This window comes from Adiantum capillus-veneris, chromosome 8 (genome assembly GCF_014529385.1).
Source record: "Adiantum capillus-veneris isolate H3 chromosome 8, ASM1452938v2, whole genome shotgun sequence".
Classification (NCBI taxonomy): Eukaryota; Viridiplantae; Streptophyta; class Polypodiopsida; order Polypodiales; family Pteridaceae; genus Adiantum; species Adiantum capillus-veneris.
In genome coordinates, this window is record NC_140938.1 from 112,009,136 (window position 1) to 112,029,300 (window position 20,165).

The 20,165-nt window shown below is 42.7% G+C and overlaps 1 protein-coding gene and 1 pseudogene across 1 annotated transcript; both read left to right on the forward strand.

The window, feature by feature from the left end:
* Nucleotides 1-13,681: 13,681 nt before the first annotated feature.
* On the forward strand, nucleotides 13,682-15,419 carry LOC147452778 (uncharacterized). Its single transcript, XM_086519296.1, has 2 exons — nucleotides 13,682-15,174; nucleotides 15,278-15,419. Exons 1-2 carry the CDS (start codon nucleotides 13,682-13,684, stop codon nucleotides 15,417-15,419), a joined length of 1,635 nt encoding a protein of 544 aa, XP_086375422.1.
* A 145-nt stretch (nucleotides 15,420-15,564) lies between these two features.
* Nucleotides 15,565-16,442, forward strand: LOC147452779 (uncharacterized; annotated as a pseudogene).
* Nucleotides 16,443-20,165: the final 3,723 nt, after the last annotated feature.

Sequence of the window (20,165 nt, forward strand, 5' to 3'; positions counted from 1 at the left end):
TGATCCTTGCACACTTTTGAATATTCCATGATAGAATGTGACATGCTAGTTCTCTAGCTATTCTTTGGCAAACCAAGTAACATTTGCTTCCTTGAGAGAATCTTCTTCTAGCTCGTACGGGGGAATCTCTGCTGGCTTAGCCTTCATGGTTTTATTTTTCAGAGCTCCCAAGATAGATGAGAGAGGTCCTGATAGAAAATCACCAAAATATGCTTGTCAAACTTGTTTCACCACTTATTAACAAGTAGAAGGCTAATACAGCAAGTTATAAGGTGAAAAAAACACAAATTTTGGCAAAATTTATCTTTGGTGCGCGTAAGATAAATGTGTGTGTTTGTGAATGCAACTTGGTGACCTAGTGGATGTACAAGGGGTGCATGTGTTGCAGGTGATACGCATGAAGTATGATGGCTTTCTGATCCCTAAAGTGAGAGTTATGGGAAATTTTGTGTCCACTTTCACCGCTATTAGAGCTTGTTGTTCTTGAAGGCGTTGTGCTTTATCAATTTTGATGAAACTTGACATGGTGCTTCATTTGAGCTATAAAACATATTTGTGAGAAAATTTGATGAGACAGAGTCCATTGGCCACAGATCTATCTTTGTTGCGCCAAAGATACATTTGTGTAGAATTAGGTCTTTTTGGGCTTTTTACCTCTTGGGTGCTTATATGGGGTACCAACTACGTTCTTGGTTAAGTTTGAACTCAAGTGGTAGGCTAGAAGTCTTTTCTGTGCACCCTTTAGCATTCTCTTGGCGATAAAGTGAAACATAGGGATGCTCATGAATGATATGAGTATGCCAGGGTTGTGCAAGGTATGTAGAGGCTAAGTGGATCATAATTGTATGAAAATATGTGCAAAAAATGCTTCAAACATGACATTTTATCTTTGGTGCGCCTAAGATAAATTTTTTATATTATTGCCATTATGCCCTCAACTTGCCCTATGTAGCTTCTACTAAGTTAGTTAAGGTGGGTGGTGGTCCTAGTTCTATATCTTGCATTTGGTGTTGATCCCAAGGAGGTTGATTGTCTCCTCCTGAGTAATGGAATTGGAGCTGGTCTCTTCAGGCAATTGATTTCAGTGTTAGAATTAAGAGCTACTGGTTATGTCGTCAGTTTAGTTAGTGAGACTAGAGCAAAGTACTGAACTGAAATAGAGAATTGAACTGGAATATTATACTGAAACGAGAGAAATAAGTGAAAGACTGGAAAGAGTATTTGCAGATTCAAATTAATAGCTCAAGGATAACCAATTCAATGTATAATGGGTTTAAGCTCAGATGATTATAGAGGCAATGATCATAGGGTGAAGCTAGAGGCGAAGAGCTCGTAAACCAAAAAGTGTTTAGAAAGCTAAAGCCAAAATATAAAAAGTCAAACAGCTAAGAAGCCCGATCACAATGTAGCGGGTCCTATTTATAGCTCTCAGGAGTTATTGCAGTAATTGCCTGCGATAATTACCGCTAGTCGGCCTTCTAAGGGGTAGTTCCTGCCTGCTAAGATTGTCCTCGCCTTCTACATCCTTTCCTCCTTTCTTGAATTTTGGTATAACTCCAAAATTTTTGAAAAAAATCCACTGCCTGATTTTGATTTGGTGTTGAGAAAACCATCTAGTGTTTTGGTTTGGCCTAAACCCTAAACCCTAAACCCTTCTGGTTGCTGAGTTGGCCGATGTTCCTCATGAGTTGGCCAATGTTCCTCATGAGTTGGCCGATGTTCCTCATGATAGTACTCTTTTGGTATTGCTAGCTGTATACCATACTTCATGCTTGTTGAGTGCTTGACACCCCTATAGTTGTAATTCCAAGGGTGCCCAGCCAAGGAAATTCTAGTGCCTAACTGGGAAAATCCACCGTCTTATTCTAAGATGGAACTACCCAGTATCCTTCCATTGAACCCGCTTCCTCTTGCCCTTCTTCTGTGTTGGTGCCTCAGAAGTCCCAGTGCCAGCATTGTCCTTCTGGATAAGTCTATAAATGACCTCCTACTCAAGCTGATCCCGCCTTTCAGTGGACATCTCAAACTCATAAGGCATGAGGGAATTGTAGGTTTTGGTGTCGAGATCATACAGACTGCGTTTGCCTTTTGACAGATGAGTTCTGGCCAATTTATGACAATGCGAGGCTGTGTAGATCCATCCCTATTGAAGAGGCTGATTCATCTTAATTCTAGCTTGAAAGAGAATCTCAACCATCTCTCTGTATTGTGGTCCCAATCCTGGTTTTGCAGTGATATCCTGTTTATGAATTTTGAAAGACACCACAGTCAGTTGAAGTAGCTGATTTGTGATCTGCGTTAATCCACGAAGCTGGATCTTCCACTATCCCATACAGAGTTTAAACTTCTTCATTTCTCCTTGCAGATCCATGATAGTATCCAGTTTGAGGGCGTCATTGATTAGTGATTGCCAAGCTTTCCATCCCATAGTGGCTCGCTCATACCAATCTTGGAGTTCATTGGTGATGCTGAAGTAAGTGAGCTGATCCACTAGTTTTGGATGTTGATGATACAAAACTGGGAAAAATCTAGGCAATTCAACCTCTTTAGCCAATAATGCACATAGGAGAACTGGAGAATCAGGCACAAACTCTGAAAAATTGACAATAACTTGGTTCTCCTGCTGCATCATCTTCCTAGTAACTCAGATGAGCTGAAAGAGTTTTTGGAGAGCAGTTGCCTGTTCTCCTACTGACATTTGAGTCCGAGGTCCTTTACTACTGGAAGACTGATCTTCAATGATGGCCTGCACCCTCTGATCGAAAACTCCTCTGGCAATTCGTGTCTGAAGTAAAACTTCTTTCAGTTGAGTTCTAACTTCCTTCTTAAACTTGTATGTAGACCTCTTTCCAAGTAGTAGATCTAGTTCAAGAGCTAGAGAATGTCAGTCTACAGTGAACTTTCGCTGCCAATGTGGATTGACTGTCATATCATCACAAGTCAACGTCCACTCAGATACCCTTTTCAGTAGCTGGATTCTGTTGGGATGCTCAGGTGATTGACACAACTCTGGATCATGAAAGACAACTGATTTCTAGTGTTGGATCATTTCCTTGGCACCTACATACAACCTTTGAAAGCGTTCCAGGTCAGAGATAAGAGTGTCATCTTCCAAATACATCCTAGTAATAGCAGCTTGCTGATGTCTTAATCTCTTGTTCAGTTTGATGAGTCGTAAGGAGTGTTGCTCATCAGCCTAAAGGATTCAGCTATAGCTTTGCCTTTTCTTTGTTGTCTGGAATGTGCCGTGACTGGTGTACTAGAGAATCTCCAGTGTTGCCCTTCTATCCACTGCCTTGCTACTGATCATCAGACCGCTGGTCCTCAGACTGCTGGTCTGGGTGGTCCTTGTGGAATGGATACTTTGCATGGAGGTGATGAGCATGGAAGTGGCGAAGAAGAATTTTCTCCACCAGGAGGTTTTTCCAACCCTCCCCCCTCCCCATCTATGCCAAGGATTGCACTAAATTCTATGGAGGCTTTGGTCAAGACGATGATGGATATGAAGTTATAACAAGAAGCGCAACGCGCTGACTTGGAGTGCGAGCGCGAAGCTAGAAAAACAGAAAGAAAGGCCGACTTTGAGCGTAAGTGTGCTTGACAGGCGAAGAAAGAATGGCCGAATTGGATCATGAATTCAAAGAAAGAATGGCAGCCATAGAGCGTGAGCACGAGCAAGCATGCATGGCGGCAAGAGAAAGAAAAGCAGAAATGGATTGCGAGCACAAAGAAAGAAGAGCCGAATTGGATCACGAGCACGAAGAGCGTGAAGCGCAGAACGCCCAACGCATGCAACAGTTGGTCCTCCTGTTTTCTAATGTGCAGACGTAGATTGAAAAGAATCGGGAGAAGGAGACTCTTTAAGTCTTGTCTTTTCCAAAGCGTGACACACATGATTTGCATGATCAAGATGTGATTACTCACGAGCATGATGATTTGCATGATCAAGATGTGATTATTCACAAGCATGATGATTTGCATGATAAAGATGTGATTGTTCACAAGGATGATGGTTTGGTTGATACTTTGTCTAGTGAAGCTAACCTCATTGTAGATTCGATCAATCACGAAGAGCTGATTGACTCTTGAGTCGAGGTCCCAAGAACCCTCACAGGAAGTATTATGTGTGCGCATGATTAGTCATCACTCATTGTTCGAGTGTTTCATTCGTGATGGTTTCCTGTATTTTAGTCACCGTCTTTCTGTGATCCCTTTCCATAGGCATGCCATATTGTACGATGAACACGATTCACTCATAAATGAGCACGGATGTATGCGGATTACTCATGAAAAGATGAAATGTTTGCATTCAAGGAATTCACATTCTATGTCTCTTCCTTGGCATGACACAGTATGAGCAAGAGCACAAGAAGGATTGAGCATCAAGCATCAACATTTCCATAGTTGATAGATTTAGATCAGAACAACAAGTTTCGATTCCATTGTTTGTGTGTGTTTGATGAACGGTTTGACACTCCGTCTCTTTGTTCATTTACATTGCATGCACAGTCTTTAAAGATAAATCGAATTTTTCCAGTCACTTTACATGGAATGGGTATGTTCACGTTTTTGTGTTGGAAATGGTTTTAGGAATTGGCCGGTGGACACGGGCCAAGCACGGTGAGGCACACCGCATTTACCTAACATTTTCCCACTAAAGGCCGTGTGCCAATAAGTGGTGAGAAGACTAGCCTACAACTAGTATACACAAAAGGTGAGAGAAGACGACTCTCAACCTATGCCCACTGGCTCACTCCAAACATGCTCTAGTGTAGATGCAACATGCATACTACTAGGGCTAGAGCCATGATGACACTCCTCATGCAGGTATCAAGTGATGACCTACATGGCTCCATAATGCACAATGCCAGTATTAGTCATCGCACGACTGACAGCTCCCACTGCAAATGCACCAACCGCATAAGCAAGATCAGGTCGTGAGACCAAAAGGTCAGACATGAGAGACCAAAAGCCGATGAAACATGCACTATGTGTGCCAACCTATCCCCGTCAGCAACCTCAATGCCATATGCATCCTCATCAAGAATCACTTGAGTAGGCATCACCATGTCAGCATTGTCTGGCAAAGGCATATCTGTTGAGAATGACTGCAAAATCGAAAAGTCAGCACCACTGTAATTACACATAGTTGTCTGAAGGACACTGTCACCCTCAAAAGTATCAGACACATCATAGAACAATGCATCGATCTCTGGCTCAACTAATGTCACCTCAACTAATGACTGACCAAGTTGTGCATCCCCACAGATATCGCTTTCTGCATGAACGTCACCACAAAACAAATGCACAACTTGCTCTCCATGCAACACATCCACAAAAGAGACACATCTTGTCTCTCTCTCCAAACATGGTTGCAAATACACAGAGACTACACTGCCTTGTGTGTCAAAAATATGCAAAGGGTATACCAGATCACTCCTAGCACCTCTGGCTATCACCAGTGATCCCCTATGCATATGAAATGACCGCTCTCCAAGTAGTACACAATGTCCACTAAACTGCAACAATTGACGCATTGAAATGAGAATCTGACTGAGTCCTGGTACATAACATACATCTCGTAGCGTAAGCAATGCACCGCTAGATAAAGGTATGTATACATTTTCAACACCCTCTATGTCATATGTTGAACCATCAGCAAACTGCACACAACCAAGTCTCCCACTAGAGAAAGAGAAAAACAAATCACGACGTGGCGTCACGTGAAAGCTTCATGCTCCTCTAGTAGAAAACGAGTAGACAATGTGCTATCCCAAGACACAAAGTAGTCTGAAGGTAAGATAGACTCAAAAGTGACATGCCCGTCACATGCATACTCTCTAGCATTTGTACTCATAGTAGCACCATGCATCCGCCTCTTCTGCTGCCTCATATGTCTGAAGCAACGGTGCCTAATATGTCCATCATGGCTGCAGTGCCAACATGTCAGTCTCGCGATCGTGAACGAGAACCGCCTCTAACCTGAAGCGTCTCCATATTCATGTCAAAAATATGGCAAATAATGCTCGAGATCACACGTCTCGCGATCGTGAACGAGAACCGCCTCTAACCTGAAGCGTCTCCATATTCATGCCAAAAATATGGCAAATAATGCTCGAGATCACACGACTCTCCCACCCAAGAGAAAACCATTGTCTCAAGCAAAGAAGGTGAGCGAACGGTCAAAATCACTAGCCTCTGCAATAGGCATACATATCTGGAAAAATTTTGGTAGAGTCTCCTCTGTAACTGGAGCAAAAACTCAACAGTAAATCGCAATGGAGACAACAACAAATGCCCAAATGGCCAATTCGGGAATGTACTCGTCCGGAATCACCTCACAAAGTCATACACAGAGCCAAACCACTCTAGCCGGAGTATCACTCAATGGTGCCACAAATGACATACATATGTGAGTGAAAAACTGCTGCCAAAATATGTCTATGAATGAACAATGTGCCAGAAAACCATAGCATACACAACTCCTCACTCTTGCGAGAGTGGGTACAAGAACACCAAACTGTGTCAAACTGACAAAATCTCTCAAAAGTGAGAGCTAACCTCGATCACAAACTATGGCGAGTAAACTCGAGCCACTATCGCACAAAAGCATACACAAATCAAAAGCTCAAGACACTTGCCATGCCAAAACCGGTATGCAAGCCAAAACACTGCAGAAGATGTCCTCAATTGCAAATGGCAACACCCATGGGAGTACTAGACTCAACCTGAGAGTCAAAACTGGAAGCTCCAAATGGCCGAGCACTCACAGCTCAAGATAAAAAATGCAGAGCGAAACACGCTCACGATGCACCATCCAAAAGGAAAAACACTACACGCAAATCCTGATTGCTACAAGCAATTGCAATCTCGATTGCACCAACGATGCGCATAAAAATGCTGGGAAAATTTCACCAGAATTTTGTCAGCAAAACGGCTACAAAACCAGTAACCAAAGTGATTGCAAGCTCAAAACCATGAGCAACCAAAGCGCATCAAACCACACTCCAAATACATGCACCAATCTCCACACTTTGCATACATCATTGCAAACACTTGCAAATCTAGTACACAAATACCTGCTCTACCTGTGACTGCCAAAAAACATGTTCGAAGCATACATTGCCGAATTCAAACTGCAATCACATGAGTCTTCTTGAGCATCAGACCACACAGATCATACATCGTATCCTCCCACCTATGAGCAAACTTGCAGCCAATACCACTCTCACATCCGAGAGCAAACCATGTGTGGAATCCTCGACACACAATAAATAGCTACTGCTACAAAAATTTCAGAGGTCAAAATCAGTCCAAATGGACATCACCATTGCGTTTAGAGTGTGTCAAAATCCCAGGTTACACCCTAACCTTGCATAAATCGCATTCCGTATGCAAAAGTTATGCAAAAAACAATGTTTTGGAGCCCGAAAAATGATAAGCGGAAATGAAAATCTGCATTCTTCCTGCAAGTATGGCTGCAAAAAAATCATACACACTTTTAATACACCCTCCTCTTAAGCTTGGGAATGTCCCTCAAGCTTCCATGAGCACATATTTGGTAGTTGCTCACCGATCTCAAGCTTCCACCGAAAGCGAGCTCACCATAGCCGAAAGCTCACTTCTCTGTACCACTCCATTGTCACGAAGTCAAAGCTATGATACCAATTGTGAGTGCGCGAATGTGGTGCGTGCACGGAGAGTAAGGATGGGGGAGAGAGAGAGAACATAGGATGTGGGTGGAGCGCCCAAATCTCACTGTACGAGCATAGTGTGAGAATCTGAGTGAGAGCTCCTTATTCTTTGTATGTATAAAGAAAAAGGAGATAAATGTGGGAAACCGGACACTGGCCGATGGACACGGGCAAAGCACGATGAGGCTCACCGCCTTTACCCAACACACTGTCCCTTGTGGAAATTGATCCACCAGCTTCAGATCCTGAGGGTGGGGAAGGAGGAATATTATCATCATCACCAGGTTTATTTGCTTGGTTGTCCCCCCTTCCTCATCCTTCTCTTCTTCCCTCTAAGAATCCTCATCAAGATCATTTTGCTTATCGATATAATCCATGATGGCTTGATTTGCTAAGGCCGTGTTGTATTCAGAGAGTTCGTCTTGCAGATCACTCTGCATGGTCTCCATAAGTGCCTTCAAATTGTTCATATCCATGGTTATATTGCCTTATGGAGTCAGAATATAAGCAAGGTTATTATAGATATATCTCTCTGTAAGGGAAGCCTTCAATGCAGTGTGGGTTGTCAACAATGTGTTGAAATCTACCCGCTTCATTTTCAGCATAGTCTAAAATCTGTCAGCATTTCTTAAAGCTTCTGCCTTGTCTTCATTTAACTATCGGTTCTCTGTTTCGAGCTTGCACAACTTTTCTTGTAGCTCGTTAATTGTTCTTGCTGACTGCTTTTCAGCAATACCATGCCTAAGAGATTGTGCCCCGATATCCTACTCGAGTTTTTGTATTAGCTGTTGGCTGCTTTTCAGTTCTTCTTTCAGCTTAGACACTTCGGCATTGGAAGCAGACACATACATCATCTGTCCTAAGGTGTTGACAATGGTGTTCCATGACGACTGGATAAGCACTGAGCAACCATCAACTGTTATTTGCTGGGTCAGATTGGACTGGCTCATAAACCATAACGGGAGCCATGTACGGTAATGCTACCAAATCCGGTTTTTAAAAAATCAGTCGGCCTTTGAGAGGGCTATACTGTAACTGTTGTAGTCTATCCTTCTTGGCTATGGATAAATCCAATTCACTGAAAGGAATTTTGTTGGCTAGACTAGCAGGTTCTGAACCCTTTCCCTTGTCATTATCGACAACCCCTTGTTCACGCTTGATGTTTCTTGCTGGCCTGTTCCAGCACTAGTGTCTGCTGGAGTCTGTTTTATAGGTATGGCTAAAGACTGGCATGCTGAGGACTTTTCAATAGGCAAGGATTTGACCTGACTCTCCAGTTGCTTTAGTTAAAGCATTGCTTTTGCCCAACGTAATATTTGGTTTCTTTGAACCACCGGCCACCACCTGTGTGGCCTTCCTCTTCTGTCCAGTTAGAGCCAATTGATTTCTTGGAGCCTCTTCATCTGAAGATAGCTCTACATTGTTAGTCTCTAGAATGGGCTTCAGACTTCAAGCCATCCTTACCTGGTAATCAGCTTCTGGAGCAGTTGTCCAATATAGAAATTGCCAGACATACCAAGCTTTGAAATACATTCTGAGATTTCAGCTTGCTAGTCTGCTGGAGCACATTGTGAGATAAAATATGACATAAGTTGATTTCAGCTGTAGCATTTAATATTTTTGCAAGCAGCATAGCAGACAACTTTTTTGACACATATGTGGGATTGTTCTTCAGGCTAACAGCCTCAGCAACAAACTTGTAGGATGAGGGGATGTTTAGTCCTGCTATTGGAACCCCTTGTGCACTAGCCTTTTGTTTCTTCTTGGCTGCTTCATTCTCTTTCAAAGCCAAACTTATCTGTTCTGCAGACGCTGTGATCGGCTTTGGCTCATTGGGCATTTTGAAAGCATAGGCAATGGCGTCAAGAGTTGCTGTGATTCTTACTCCATTGACAATGGCACTGCTATCCTCGGCATTAAAAGAATCAAGAACCTATTTGATTATGGCCGTGTCAAAATCTATCCTTGTAGCTTGGACAACCACATGCAAATCCCATAGCTACAGCAACGCTTTGGCTTGCTGAGTAAACACATACCTTTGTATCTTGTTATGTGGGATAAGTGGTAGAGAAGCTTGAAGAGAGTTGATAATAACTACATTTTCATCTATGGTAACTTGCATCTTCTTCGAAATTTTCCTTCTACCCATACAATGTGAGGACAGAAAGTCTATAGAGGAAGAAGACTTACTTGTATATTCAAGGCCACAGCAAGGTGTGTTTGGTAGGGATAGACAATGATCAACAGATTCTTTTGATGAGGAGGTTTGTGGTTGTAGTGAAAATACCCAATCAACTTTATATGGACCAGTCCAAGCTATCTTTAAATTTGGTTTCTTAGGACCCAGTTTGGATTGATAAAGCAAAACCAAGTCTCCCTTCTGGAACTCCCTAACTTTGATTCTTCTATCATGCCAGTGCTTTCTTCTTTGTTGAACAATTTCCTATTCCAGCATGGCACGTTGTCGCAACTCATCCAACTAACCAATTCCTCCAGTATTTGTTTAAGATTGTGATTAAAATTCAATCCATATTCCACTACCATTCTGAGACTGGGAATCACGAATTCAATAGGCATTACAGCTTCAGTACCATACACCTGATGGATTATAATAATGTACTGATATATTATCAGGCATTACAGCTTCAGTACCATAAAAAATAATAATGCCTGATGATCCACATAGAAATCAAATAGCTTGCCTAGTAAATAATGTCAAAACTTGATGGCACTGAAAACCATTCCTAAGGCTTCTCTCTCTGTAGGAGTATATCCTTGTTCATCCTGATTGAATCTCCAACTGTCAAAATACACTGGATAATCAGCCCTCCCTTCTGGTTGAGCCAGTATTGCTCCCATTTCCAGTCCTGAAGCATCGACGTGCACATGGAAGATAACATCCCAATCCGGTTGTCGGAGTGTTGGCTTACTGATAATGGCATTTTTAAGACATTGAAAGCTCTCCTCACATTCAGCCGTCCATATGAACTTGCTGGTTTTCTTGGTGAGCTCATATAGAGGTAATTCCTTGGAAGCAAACATATGAAAAAATCTTCTATAAAAATTGATGTATCCTAAGAATGAACTTAACTTTGATGCTATGCGGGGTGCCTTGGCCTGCTGGACACACTGGATTTTATCATTGGCCATCTCTATGCCATTCGTGGACACTATATGTCACAGTAGTTGTCCCTTCCAGACCAGGAAAATAGATTTGAATGGATTCAAACAAATCCTCTTTTCCTTACAACACTGGAAATCCATTTCCAAAAAGAGCAAATGCTTCTCCTCAGTTGAGAATACAGTGAAGTCATCCATAAATATGGTGAGAAATCGGTGGAGGAATTCACTGAATATCTCCATCATACACCATTGAAATGTTGTTGGAGCATTGCAAATACCAAATGTCATGACCAAATACATGAATGCACCCCATTCAGTAATAAAAGTGATTCTAGTCCGATCTTTAGGAGCAATGTTTAGCTGATTATAACCACTATAGCCATCCATAAAGCTATACATCTCATGGCCTACAATCTCATTGAGAAGCGTATCCGTAAAAGGTAATGGAAAAGGATCTTTGATGGTTTGAGCATTCAGCTTTCGATAATCCACACAAACTCTGACCTTTCCATTCTTCTTTGACACTGCCATCATAGGGAATAGCCAATCACTACTGGCGACTTCTGTGATGAATCCAGTATTCTGAAGGTTGTCGATTTATTCTTTGACCTTCTTAGCATAGTTTGGATTCATTCTATACCGTTGCAGACGCACTGGTCTAGCATCTGGCTTCAGAGGTATTCTACGTTAACAAACCTCTGCATCTACACCTTTTAAATCGGTATGTTCCCATGCAAATACGTCTTTGTATTTTTGGAATGGGTTCAGATAATTGTTTACTTTGATCAATCGAGGACTTTCCTCAAAACCGAGATTCCATTCTTCGATTTCTTGATCATCTTGAAGCCACCAGTTCCGCCCACCTCCCTTTTCCTTGTGGTTGACTCCTTAGTATAATTCCAGGATGGACCTTTTAGTTCTCAATTGTCATTTTGAACTTCAGTAACTTCTTCAGTGTGCACCTTTTCAATGGTCGCTGGTGTACTAGAATCTGAGAATTCTTCTTTGGAGTCAACTGCTTTCTCTGTCCATCCAGCTAGCTGAACTGGTCATTCTCCAGGATTCAATTCAATGAACTGATCTAGAATTTTCTTCCTTTGCTTTTCAACTTGATCCTTGTCAAATAATACTGCATTCAGGTCTATCTCGGCCAATGGAAAAATATTCATTGATGCCAGCATCCTCTCAGTCTTCTTTACCTCATACTTTTGGCAAAGCTCTTCTGGTCACAGTGCCTTCCTGTAGCTTGTGGTGTTGTTTGCTGGATCTGAATTCTTCTACTGGTGCCCTGGATTGTCAGAGTCTGAATGGCATAGTTGTGAATAGCCTGTGCCGTTCGCAGCCATGGGAGTCCCAATAGCATCCCATATGCGACTTGCACATCCAGTACTAGGAAAATTGTCTTGAATTTTTCCTTTCCCACCCTTATTTGCATATTTTTGATCATCCCGGTTGCCTGCACAACTCTGTGATCGGCCATTAGAACCTTAAAGGGTGCTGGTTTCAAGTTTGTGATACCCATTCTTTATCGAAGGTGTGCCCCCAGGATGTTTACACCTGCCCCTCCATCCATTATGACACCGGATAGCAGTTCCCATTGTTTCCTGGCTTTGTAGTGTCCCTGGATTATCACCACTTCATCAACTCTGACATCTGCCAAGGCAACTGTTCTAGCATCGGCTTCAGCCTTTCTTCGCTATCCGATAAATTTTGCTGCTTCAGGCAAAGTTTTTCTGATGTCTTCTATTGCAACTATCAGTTTCCGAATTCTTTCACAGATCTTACCATGAATTTCTTCTCTCGCTTGATCATAGTTATTATCAAAACTCAAGGAATTGGGACTATCTTCACAGTGCCAATCCTCTGTTCTAGTGTCTGCTTTGTCCACTTCATTGTCTCCCATTTCAGATAGATCTGATTTGATGTTTCCTAGATCTTCCACCAGTCCTTGGACTGTAGCCATCATAGTCTCAGAAATTACAAATCCTGACTGATCTGGCTGTCTTTTCTCAAAAGATTGGGTTGGTATCTTTTGAATGACTTGAGCATCAAAAATTCTTGGTTGCTCTGGTATCTTCTTGGCTAGATCTTTTGTGATCTTAGCCGCCAGTTCTCTCTGCTCTTGCCATTCATCGACTACCTTCTCTTTGCCCTTCAACTTCCATACTTCTCTCTACTAAGTCCACTTGCTATTTTTAGGAGTGACTGGTTTTACCGGCTCATTTGGGATTTCCTCAATGACTACCCCTTTAATGCGTGTAGCTGTGTGTACTAGAACTAGCTCTGGGGCTTTCGCTTTAGTAGCCGCAGTATTGGGTGTCTCTGGACACTAAGTTGCAAAGTGCCCATACTTGCCACAAGTATAATAATTAAGGCTTCGATTTTGAAAATTACCATAACCGCGGCCTCAGCCAGTACCTCCTTGGTATCTGTCGCGCCTAGTACTAGTGCCACCGATACCTGATTTCTCCTCTTGGGGTACACTGGTTGTCTCTACCAGAGTAGAATCCGTATGTACGTATGGTACCTTTCTGTACGGTACAACCGTACGGTACGGTACAGTACGACATAAAATTTTTTTTTGGGCGTTTTTTGCTCGGACAAATTCCGCTAGGGAGCGCTTCCAGTTAGGCTTATTAGTGTGAAGGGGGGAAGCCTTAGGCTTTTTTAATTGACCACTGTAACTAAAGAGTCTTTGTTCTGTTACAGAGAAGTCTGCAGAGCAGTGCACAGAGTCCTGCAGATCCGAGCTATGCGCGTGAAAAGGTACTGCTTCTGCCACCATGCACTCCTTACTCTTCTCTCGCACTCCATACTTCTCATGTGCGTGCACTCTTTTGCATTTGCAATGTGCAGGATTCATTATGCCGCGTAAAACCAACCCCAACTGGTCGCTCCACACCAATGTTTTGAGGATCATCACGACCACTTCTCAGCAAGGTTCTGGTACACGCTTATGGCAATGCAAGTATTGTGGGGACCAATACACCAACACTATTACGCGAGTCAAAAAGCACTTGACAGGCATCGGGTGCACTGATCAGATTGGTGCATGTGAGAAAATACCACCACCTTTGAGGGAGCAGCTTATTCAAGAGTATTTTCTTGTTGGTGCTCCTGCTTTGAGAGGTGCTCCCAGCACACAGGATGCTTTACATGATGCTTTTGTTGGAGAGCTGGAGTCTTTAGGTGCGGAGACAGAGGTTGGAGGAGGTTCGCCCTCCATGCAACCCCCTACTTCCAGGAAGAGAGCACGTGTTGGTGGTGAAGGTGAGGATTCCTTGCCACGTGAAAAAGGTACATCTGAAACATCAACGCAGACCACTTTGCCTAGTCGCATCTCTTCTCAGGCTTGGGTGAAAGAGCGTCAGAGGGTGGCAGAGATGGAGATATGTCGCACTCTTATTGAGTGCAACATATCTTTCAATGTTTTGCACGCAGATCAGTGGAAAAGAATGGTAAAAGCCATTGCACAGGTGGGGCCTACTGAGACATGGACAGGTCTTGATTACACAAAGATGCGCACCACTATGTTAGATGAACAAAAGGCCTTAATTGACAAGGCGCTTACGCCTGTGAAAGCTGGATGGAAGGAGTTTGGATGCACCATTATCTCAGATGGTTGGGTAGACATACGCAAACGACACATAATCAATATTCTTGTGTCTTCTGCTTTGGGCACCTATTTCTTGCGTGCTGTGGATGCAGGAAAACTAGGGGAAAAGATCACGGCTGAGTTTATTTTTGGTCACATCAAAACAGCCATAGAGGAGGTTGGCAAGGAGAATGTTGTGAAGGTGGTGACAGATAATGCAGCTAATTGCAAGGCAATGGGATTTATGGTGGAGCAACATTTTCCTAGCATAGTGTGGACTCCATGTGCTGCACATTGTTTGGATTTTCTCATGGAGGATATTGGCAAACTTTCATGGGTGCAGCCCATAGTTGCAGATGTAGTCAAGGTCACCACATTCTTTCGCAAGAAACATCAGGCTCTTGCTATCTTCCGCAGCCATAGCACTTTGGATATGGTTCGACCTTCAAAAACCAGGTTTGCCTACATTTACTTGGTTTTACAGAGGCTCTACAAACTTAGAGATCCACTACTACAGACAGTGGTGGATCCAAAATGGCGAGGCATGTCAAGATCGCAGGATGAATCTACAAAATACTTGCAGAGGCGGATCCTTGATGAGAGCTTTTGGCAAGAAGTGCACGCTCTTTCAGTGGCACTCAAGCCAGTCTACGTCCTCCTTCGATTGACGGATATGGAGGGATCGACCTTGGGACTAGTCTATCATCTGTTTATGCAGATGAAAGACCACGTTTCCAAATGCGATCTGTTGACTATTGATCGGTAAGGGTTCCTCATGTTTTAATGGTTGTAACTTGTCTATTTTAGCCATCAAGTCTAAGTTATAACAGTTAACTTGTATTGACAAGTTGTTTTGATATTTCAGCCGATCAGATTTATTGGGATGTGTTGAGAGCCGCTGGACTTTCATGAGCCGTCCCATACATGCGATGGCTGCCATGCTTCATCCTCTCTACAGGTCGCCAGAGCTATGGAGTGATACCTTGCTTAGCACAAAACAATCATAGTATGTTGGGCTCATGTTTTCAGAGGATGATCAACTTGGGATAGACAAGGAATTCACCAACTACATGAATGGCATATGAGCTTCTTTCACGAGAGCAGTTTCTTTGAGGAAGGAAGCCACAAAGTATCCTTTGACGTGGTGGCACTCGTATGGGAGAGTTGGTCTTCCCAACCTCTCACGCATTGCTCTTCGTATCCTTTCCCAGGTTAGGAAACTGCCATCCATGATTACATTGTATATATCATTTTAAACTTCTGACTTCATCTTTATATTACTTGACACTTGTCACTCTCTTGCTGATGATTGCGCTCTTGCTTGATCACTGAGCAGGATTGCTCGGCTGGAGCATGTGAGCGCAATTGGAGTGCTTACTCTCTCATACACATGAAGATTCGAAATCGCCTTAGCACTTCTCAGTTGGAGAAGTTGGTGTATTGCAGAGCCAACATGAGGCTCGTGCGGAGTTACCATTCTTTGGGGCAACCCAAACAGGTAATTACCTTGATGTTGGCCACTGTAAACTCAACTGCAAGCATATGCCATAAATAAGTCAGTTTAACTTTATTTTACTCTTCAACAGGTTGATGCGACAGAGCTGAAAATGGTAGATGATCCTAGACCAGAGGAGGTGGACCGACAGATTAGAGACGAGCAGGAGTAGATTCTGAGAGAGCTGCATAGAGAGCTCGAGAGCGTGGATCATCGTGTGACTAGATCACGTGCACGAGCTCTTAGCCTTCCTCTACGCACGATGGGAGGAGATCCAGACACTGTGAGACGAGAGAGTATTCGCAGGGGGAAGCTTCCTATTTGCTCCATTCACAGGCGAGCGAATGAAGCTGTCCGGCTCATCCATGCAGAGATTGCTGATATGCCTAAGGAGGCTTGTGGTGCAGAGGTGCTTGTACCAAAGTTGACATATGCTGAGCCTGACCCTGAGTTTGATGAGGAGGGCAATGTCCTTGATGATGGGGGCTTGCTCTCTACCGACGATTCATCTTCCGCATCTGACACAGACTTTTGAGGCCGTACGTCTTAGTGCACACTGGTGACTTCATGCTTTGGAGGACAGGCTGCAGCAGACTTTTATTGTTATTATGGCATTGTAGTATTTCACAGTACTTTGTTTTGGATCTTGATTCAGTTTGTATGGTATATGTCCACTTCTGGCTAATGCCATGGACATGATGTTTGAACTTTGTAGTTGTTATTTGGTCTTATGATTTATGGTCATTGGTTTTTTCATTGAGTATTGAATCTTGAGTCATTAAGTTCTTTGATCAATATGTTCATTTTAAGCATTGCATTGTTAATGAGGCTGAATTTTGAAAGGTCTGTGAACTTAAATTTAGTGTAATTGTCTTTTTTTACAAATGGTTCGTACCTATCACGTACCTAAAGGTTGGTTCAGTACGAAAGTACGTTCCGTACGTACCTAAACCGTACCGTACACTACGTACCTTTCCACCTTGGTCTCTACCATAGCGGGTTCCGCATGGGTAAACGCCGCTAGAGACCAATACTTTCCCTTCTTGAAGTGATGAATTCGAATGCCACAATTGTTCCATAAATGACCATATGCTTTGCAATAAGTACAGTGTGGACATTAATTGGAAACATGATCTTTAGATTTGCACCTTGAGCACCAGGTTTCCATTCTTTTAATTGGTTGTTTGGTCTGGATGATTTCAACAATATGTCGGGCCATTTCATCAAGCTTCCTGGACCAAGACCCTGTCTTAACCTTATCCTTGCTCTTTTCATCTGAGTTGTTGTGTCAGAGCTATTGGAGATCTCACTAGAATCGAAATTCTCAGTGGAAGAACTACTACTGCTAGACCTCCTCTTCTTGTGGCTTCTCTCCTTCTTAGCTTGTTGTTCAAGCTTCAGAGCTCTCTACACCAAATCATTAAATTTCTTTGTTGGTGCAGGTACCTCTTGTTCTCTGAGATTCTTACTATGGAACCCATTTAAAAACCATGCGTGTAGCCTCTTTTTTGATGGTGGCTCCTTCAACTGCCTGGTTAACTCCTTGATCTTCTCTACATAACTTCTCACTGACAACTGCCCTTGTCTAATCTTATCTAGCTCGCAGAGGATGTCCTCAATTGGGGGGTGCACTATGTAATCATGTTAATGTCTAACGTGAGTTCAAAAGGAGGGGTTTTAAAATGCAAAAAATTTAGGCAAATTCATAGAGATACATTAAAATAAGGGGTTTTAATATTCAATTTTAATAAAATTTTCTAAAATAAGGGGTCATTTTATTCATACATACATGTTAAAAAAGGGTTTTTTTTAATACCCTGCAACGCACGTTATATAGGGGGGTACTGAATGGTGAACCCCCCGAGTGTCCTCATCACCCCTGTTGTCTGAATACTCCAGTCTGAAAGCCTTGAGCAATTTGTTGTATGACCTGAGTTGGCAAGCTGGGTAATGGTAATACCTTTCCTTGCTGCATCTTTTAGTGTCTTTGAGGAAAATATTCTCCTCAGTCATCTTCATCAATATTCTTGACTCAGCATGCATCATGAATACTATATCCTTTCTCAAACAACATACATGAATGCGTGCACAATGCATAACTAACCCGACTAGTATCAGGCTTTAGGCTATCCCCATAACCTTGAGCATAGGCTCTGATACCAGGTGATAGATACCCCTTCGCAGGGGTCTATGCACAAAATATGTAATTTACACCTTTATACAATTTTTAATTATACATCAAAGTTGCGGAAGCATTTGCATAGGGGAGGAGTTCTCATTTGCATAGGGAAGCATTTGCATAGGGGAGAAATTCTCAGCACCCGACCAAGCATGGAGTTTAGGCCATGAGCCGGACTGCATCGAGAGGCACCTAACGACTAGTGCTACTTATGAATGGGTGTTATGAATGAAAGCGTACTCAAGAAAAATATAACATTGTGGAGGGTGAATATATGTGTACACCATATTGAGGGAAGAGAGAGAGAGAGAGAGAGAGAGAGAGAGAGAGAGAGAGAGAGAGAGAGAGAGAGAGAGAGAGAGAGAGAGAGAGAGAGAGAGAATATAGTGAAGAGGTGAAATAGAGTGCACAGAAACGTGAGAGAATGACAACAGAGAATCTTTAAATGCCCTGTTTAAATGAAACAGGCAATCATGTATGAATGCAATGACAAAATCTGGGTAAACCATAACATCAAAAATTTATGACGACCAAATAACTAGCAGAGCACCGGACCATGTGTAGGGATCGATCGGTCCACCCATCCACATCCGCTCTACTACAAACAGAGAGAATTTCACTTTGCTGGTAGCGAGCTAGAACACCTCCAACCTACCTGAGCCAGACATAAGATGAGGCCGCTTCACCTCCCTCCATGAACCCGAGCTATGAAAGGATCCCCAGGTTCAGTAGGGGGTAGGGTATCAACACCAACCATACCAGTTTAGGCACCATTCCTCTTTGATGCCGAGCATCGGGTGTTTAGGCAAAGCCAAGGAAATATCCACGATGTGTTAGCCATGTAGGTCATTCAATCCCCGACGCATTAACTTTATAGACGAGCCTAACAAAAAAGAAGAAGACCTAGGCAACACCGCCGATCTAGCAAAGCCCCAGGTCAACGACCCTTTAGTCTAAGGCTCCTAGTCTTGTAACGACGCTACCATGAGAAACATAACACGTGAGTCCAATCACAATGGTACTTTCCATATGCACAAACAATCCTTTTTCAAACAGTTGGATTGTACAGGGTCTCTACCCTTACACGTCTGCCATAAACCATCTAGATCACTTCATGATCTAATCCCAAAAACCATAAACCATAATCCAACCATATCACACGGGTGAACACACTACCCAACTTGGGCGAGGCACGACCAATCCTGCATAATAACCACTTTAAAACATAACATGGCTGCAAAAATTTCGATAGCATTTTAGCAGCATAACCATATCCAAAAAAAAAACTCGTAAGTCACACTGGCTTCCACCATAAAATCAAAATAACCATAATCCATAAGGGAATCTCAGTCCTTAAATATAAATCATAACCACGTTGAACCAACCCCCACACTTGGAGTTTGAAATATCCCTTGTAATCAATTGGAGTCCATACACATGTGACTCTCTTAAAACGTGATTCTTTCATGCATAAAAAGAGTCCGATTAGCAACTAATCATGATATAAAAATCCAATTTTGACAACATCCAACCATGCAAAGTTGATGCATCACATTTGCACTTCACCTCCCTAGCACATAGAGCTAGTTTTAACCTAGAAAGATGGAAAGCAATCATAACCATGCATATGAGGCATCCACATCAATCCATACATTCCCATACATCATATGATAACATTCCATCACCATAAACATGATGCAAAACAGCTCCGACCTTTAGGTCAACCATAAACCATAACTTCACACATATACAAAAATAATTTTTTGGCATTTTTGGGAGCATGCAAAACATGCAAATGAAAGTATTTGACTTCAAACCAATGCATCAAGCTCATCTCCATAATATAGACTATCACTCTATCACATCACTTCACCCATATGGTACTCACACAACAAATGATAACTATTACGGCATTAGCCGCACATGCGGTCCTGCGGTTCTGCGGAGGTCTGGACACTGCCGATCAGGAGTCATGTGGTATGCGGCGGCCGTAGCGGCAGTTCTTCACAGGATGTCATGGGACAGGAGTGTGTGAACCGTTCCCGATCTGCGCTGGAGTAGCGGTTGTATATGGAGGGG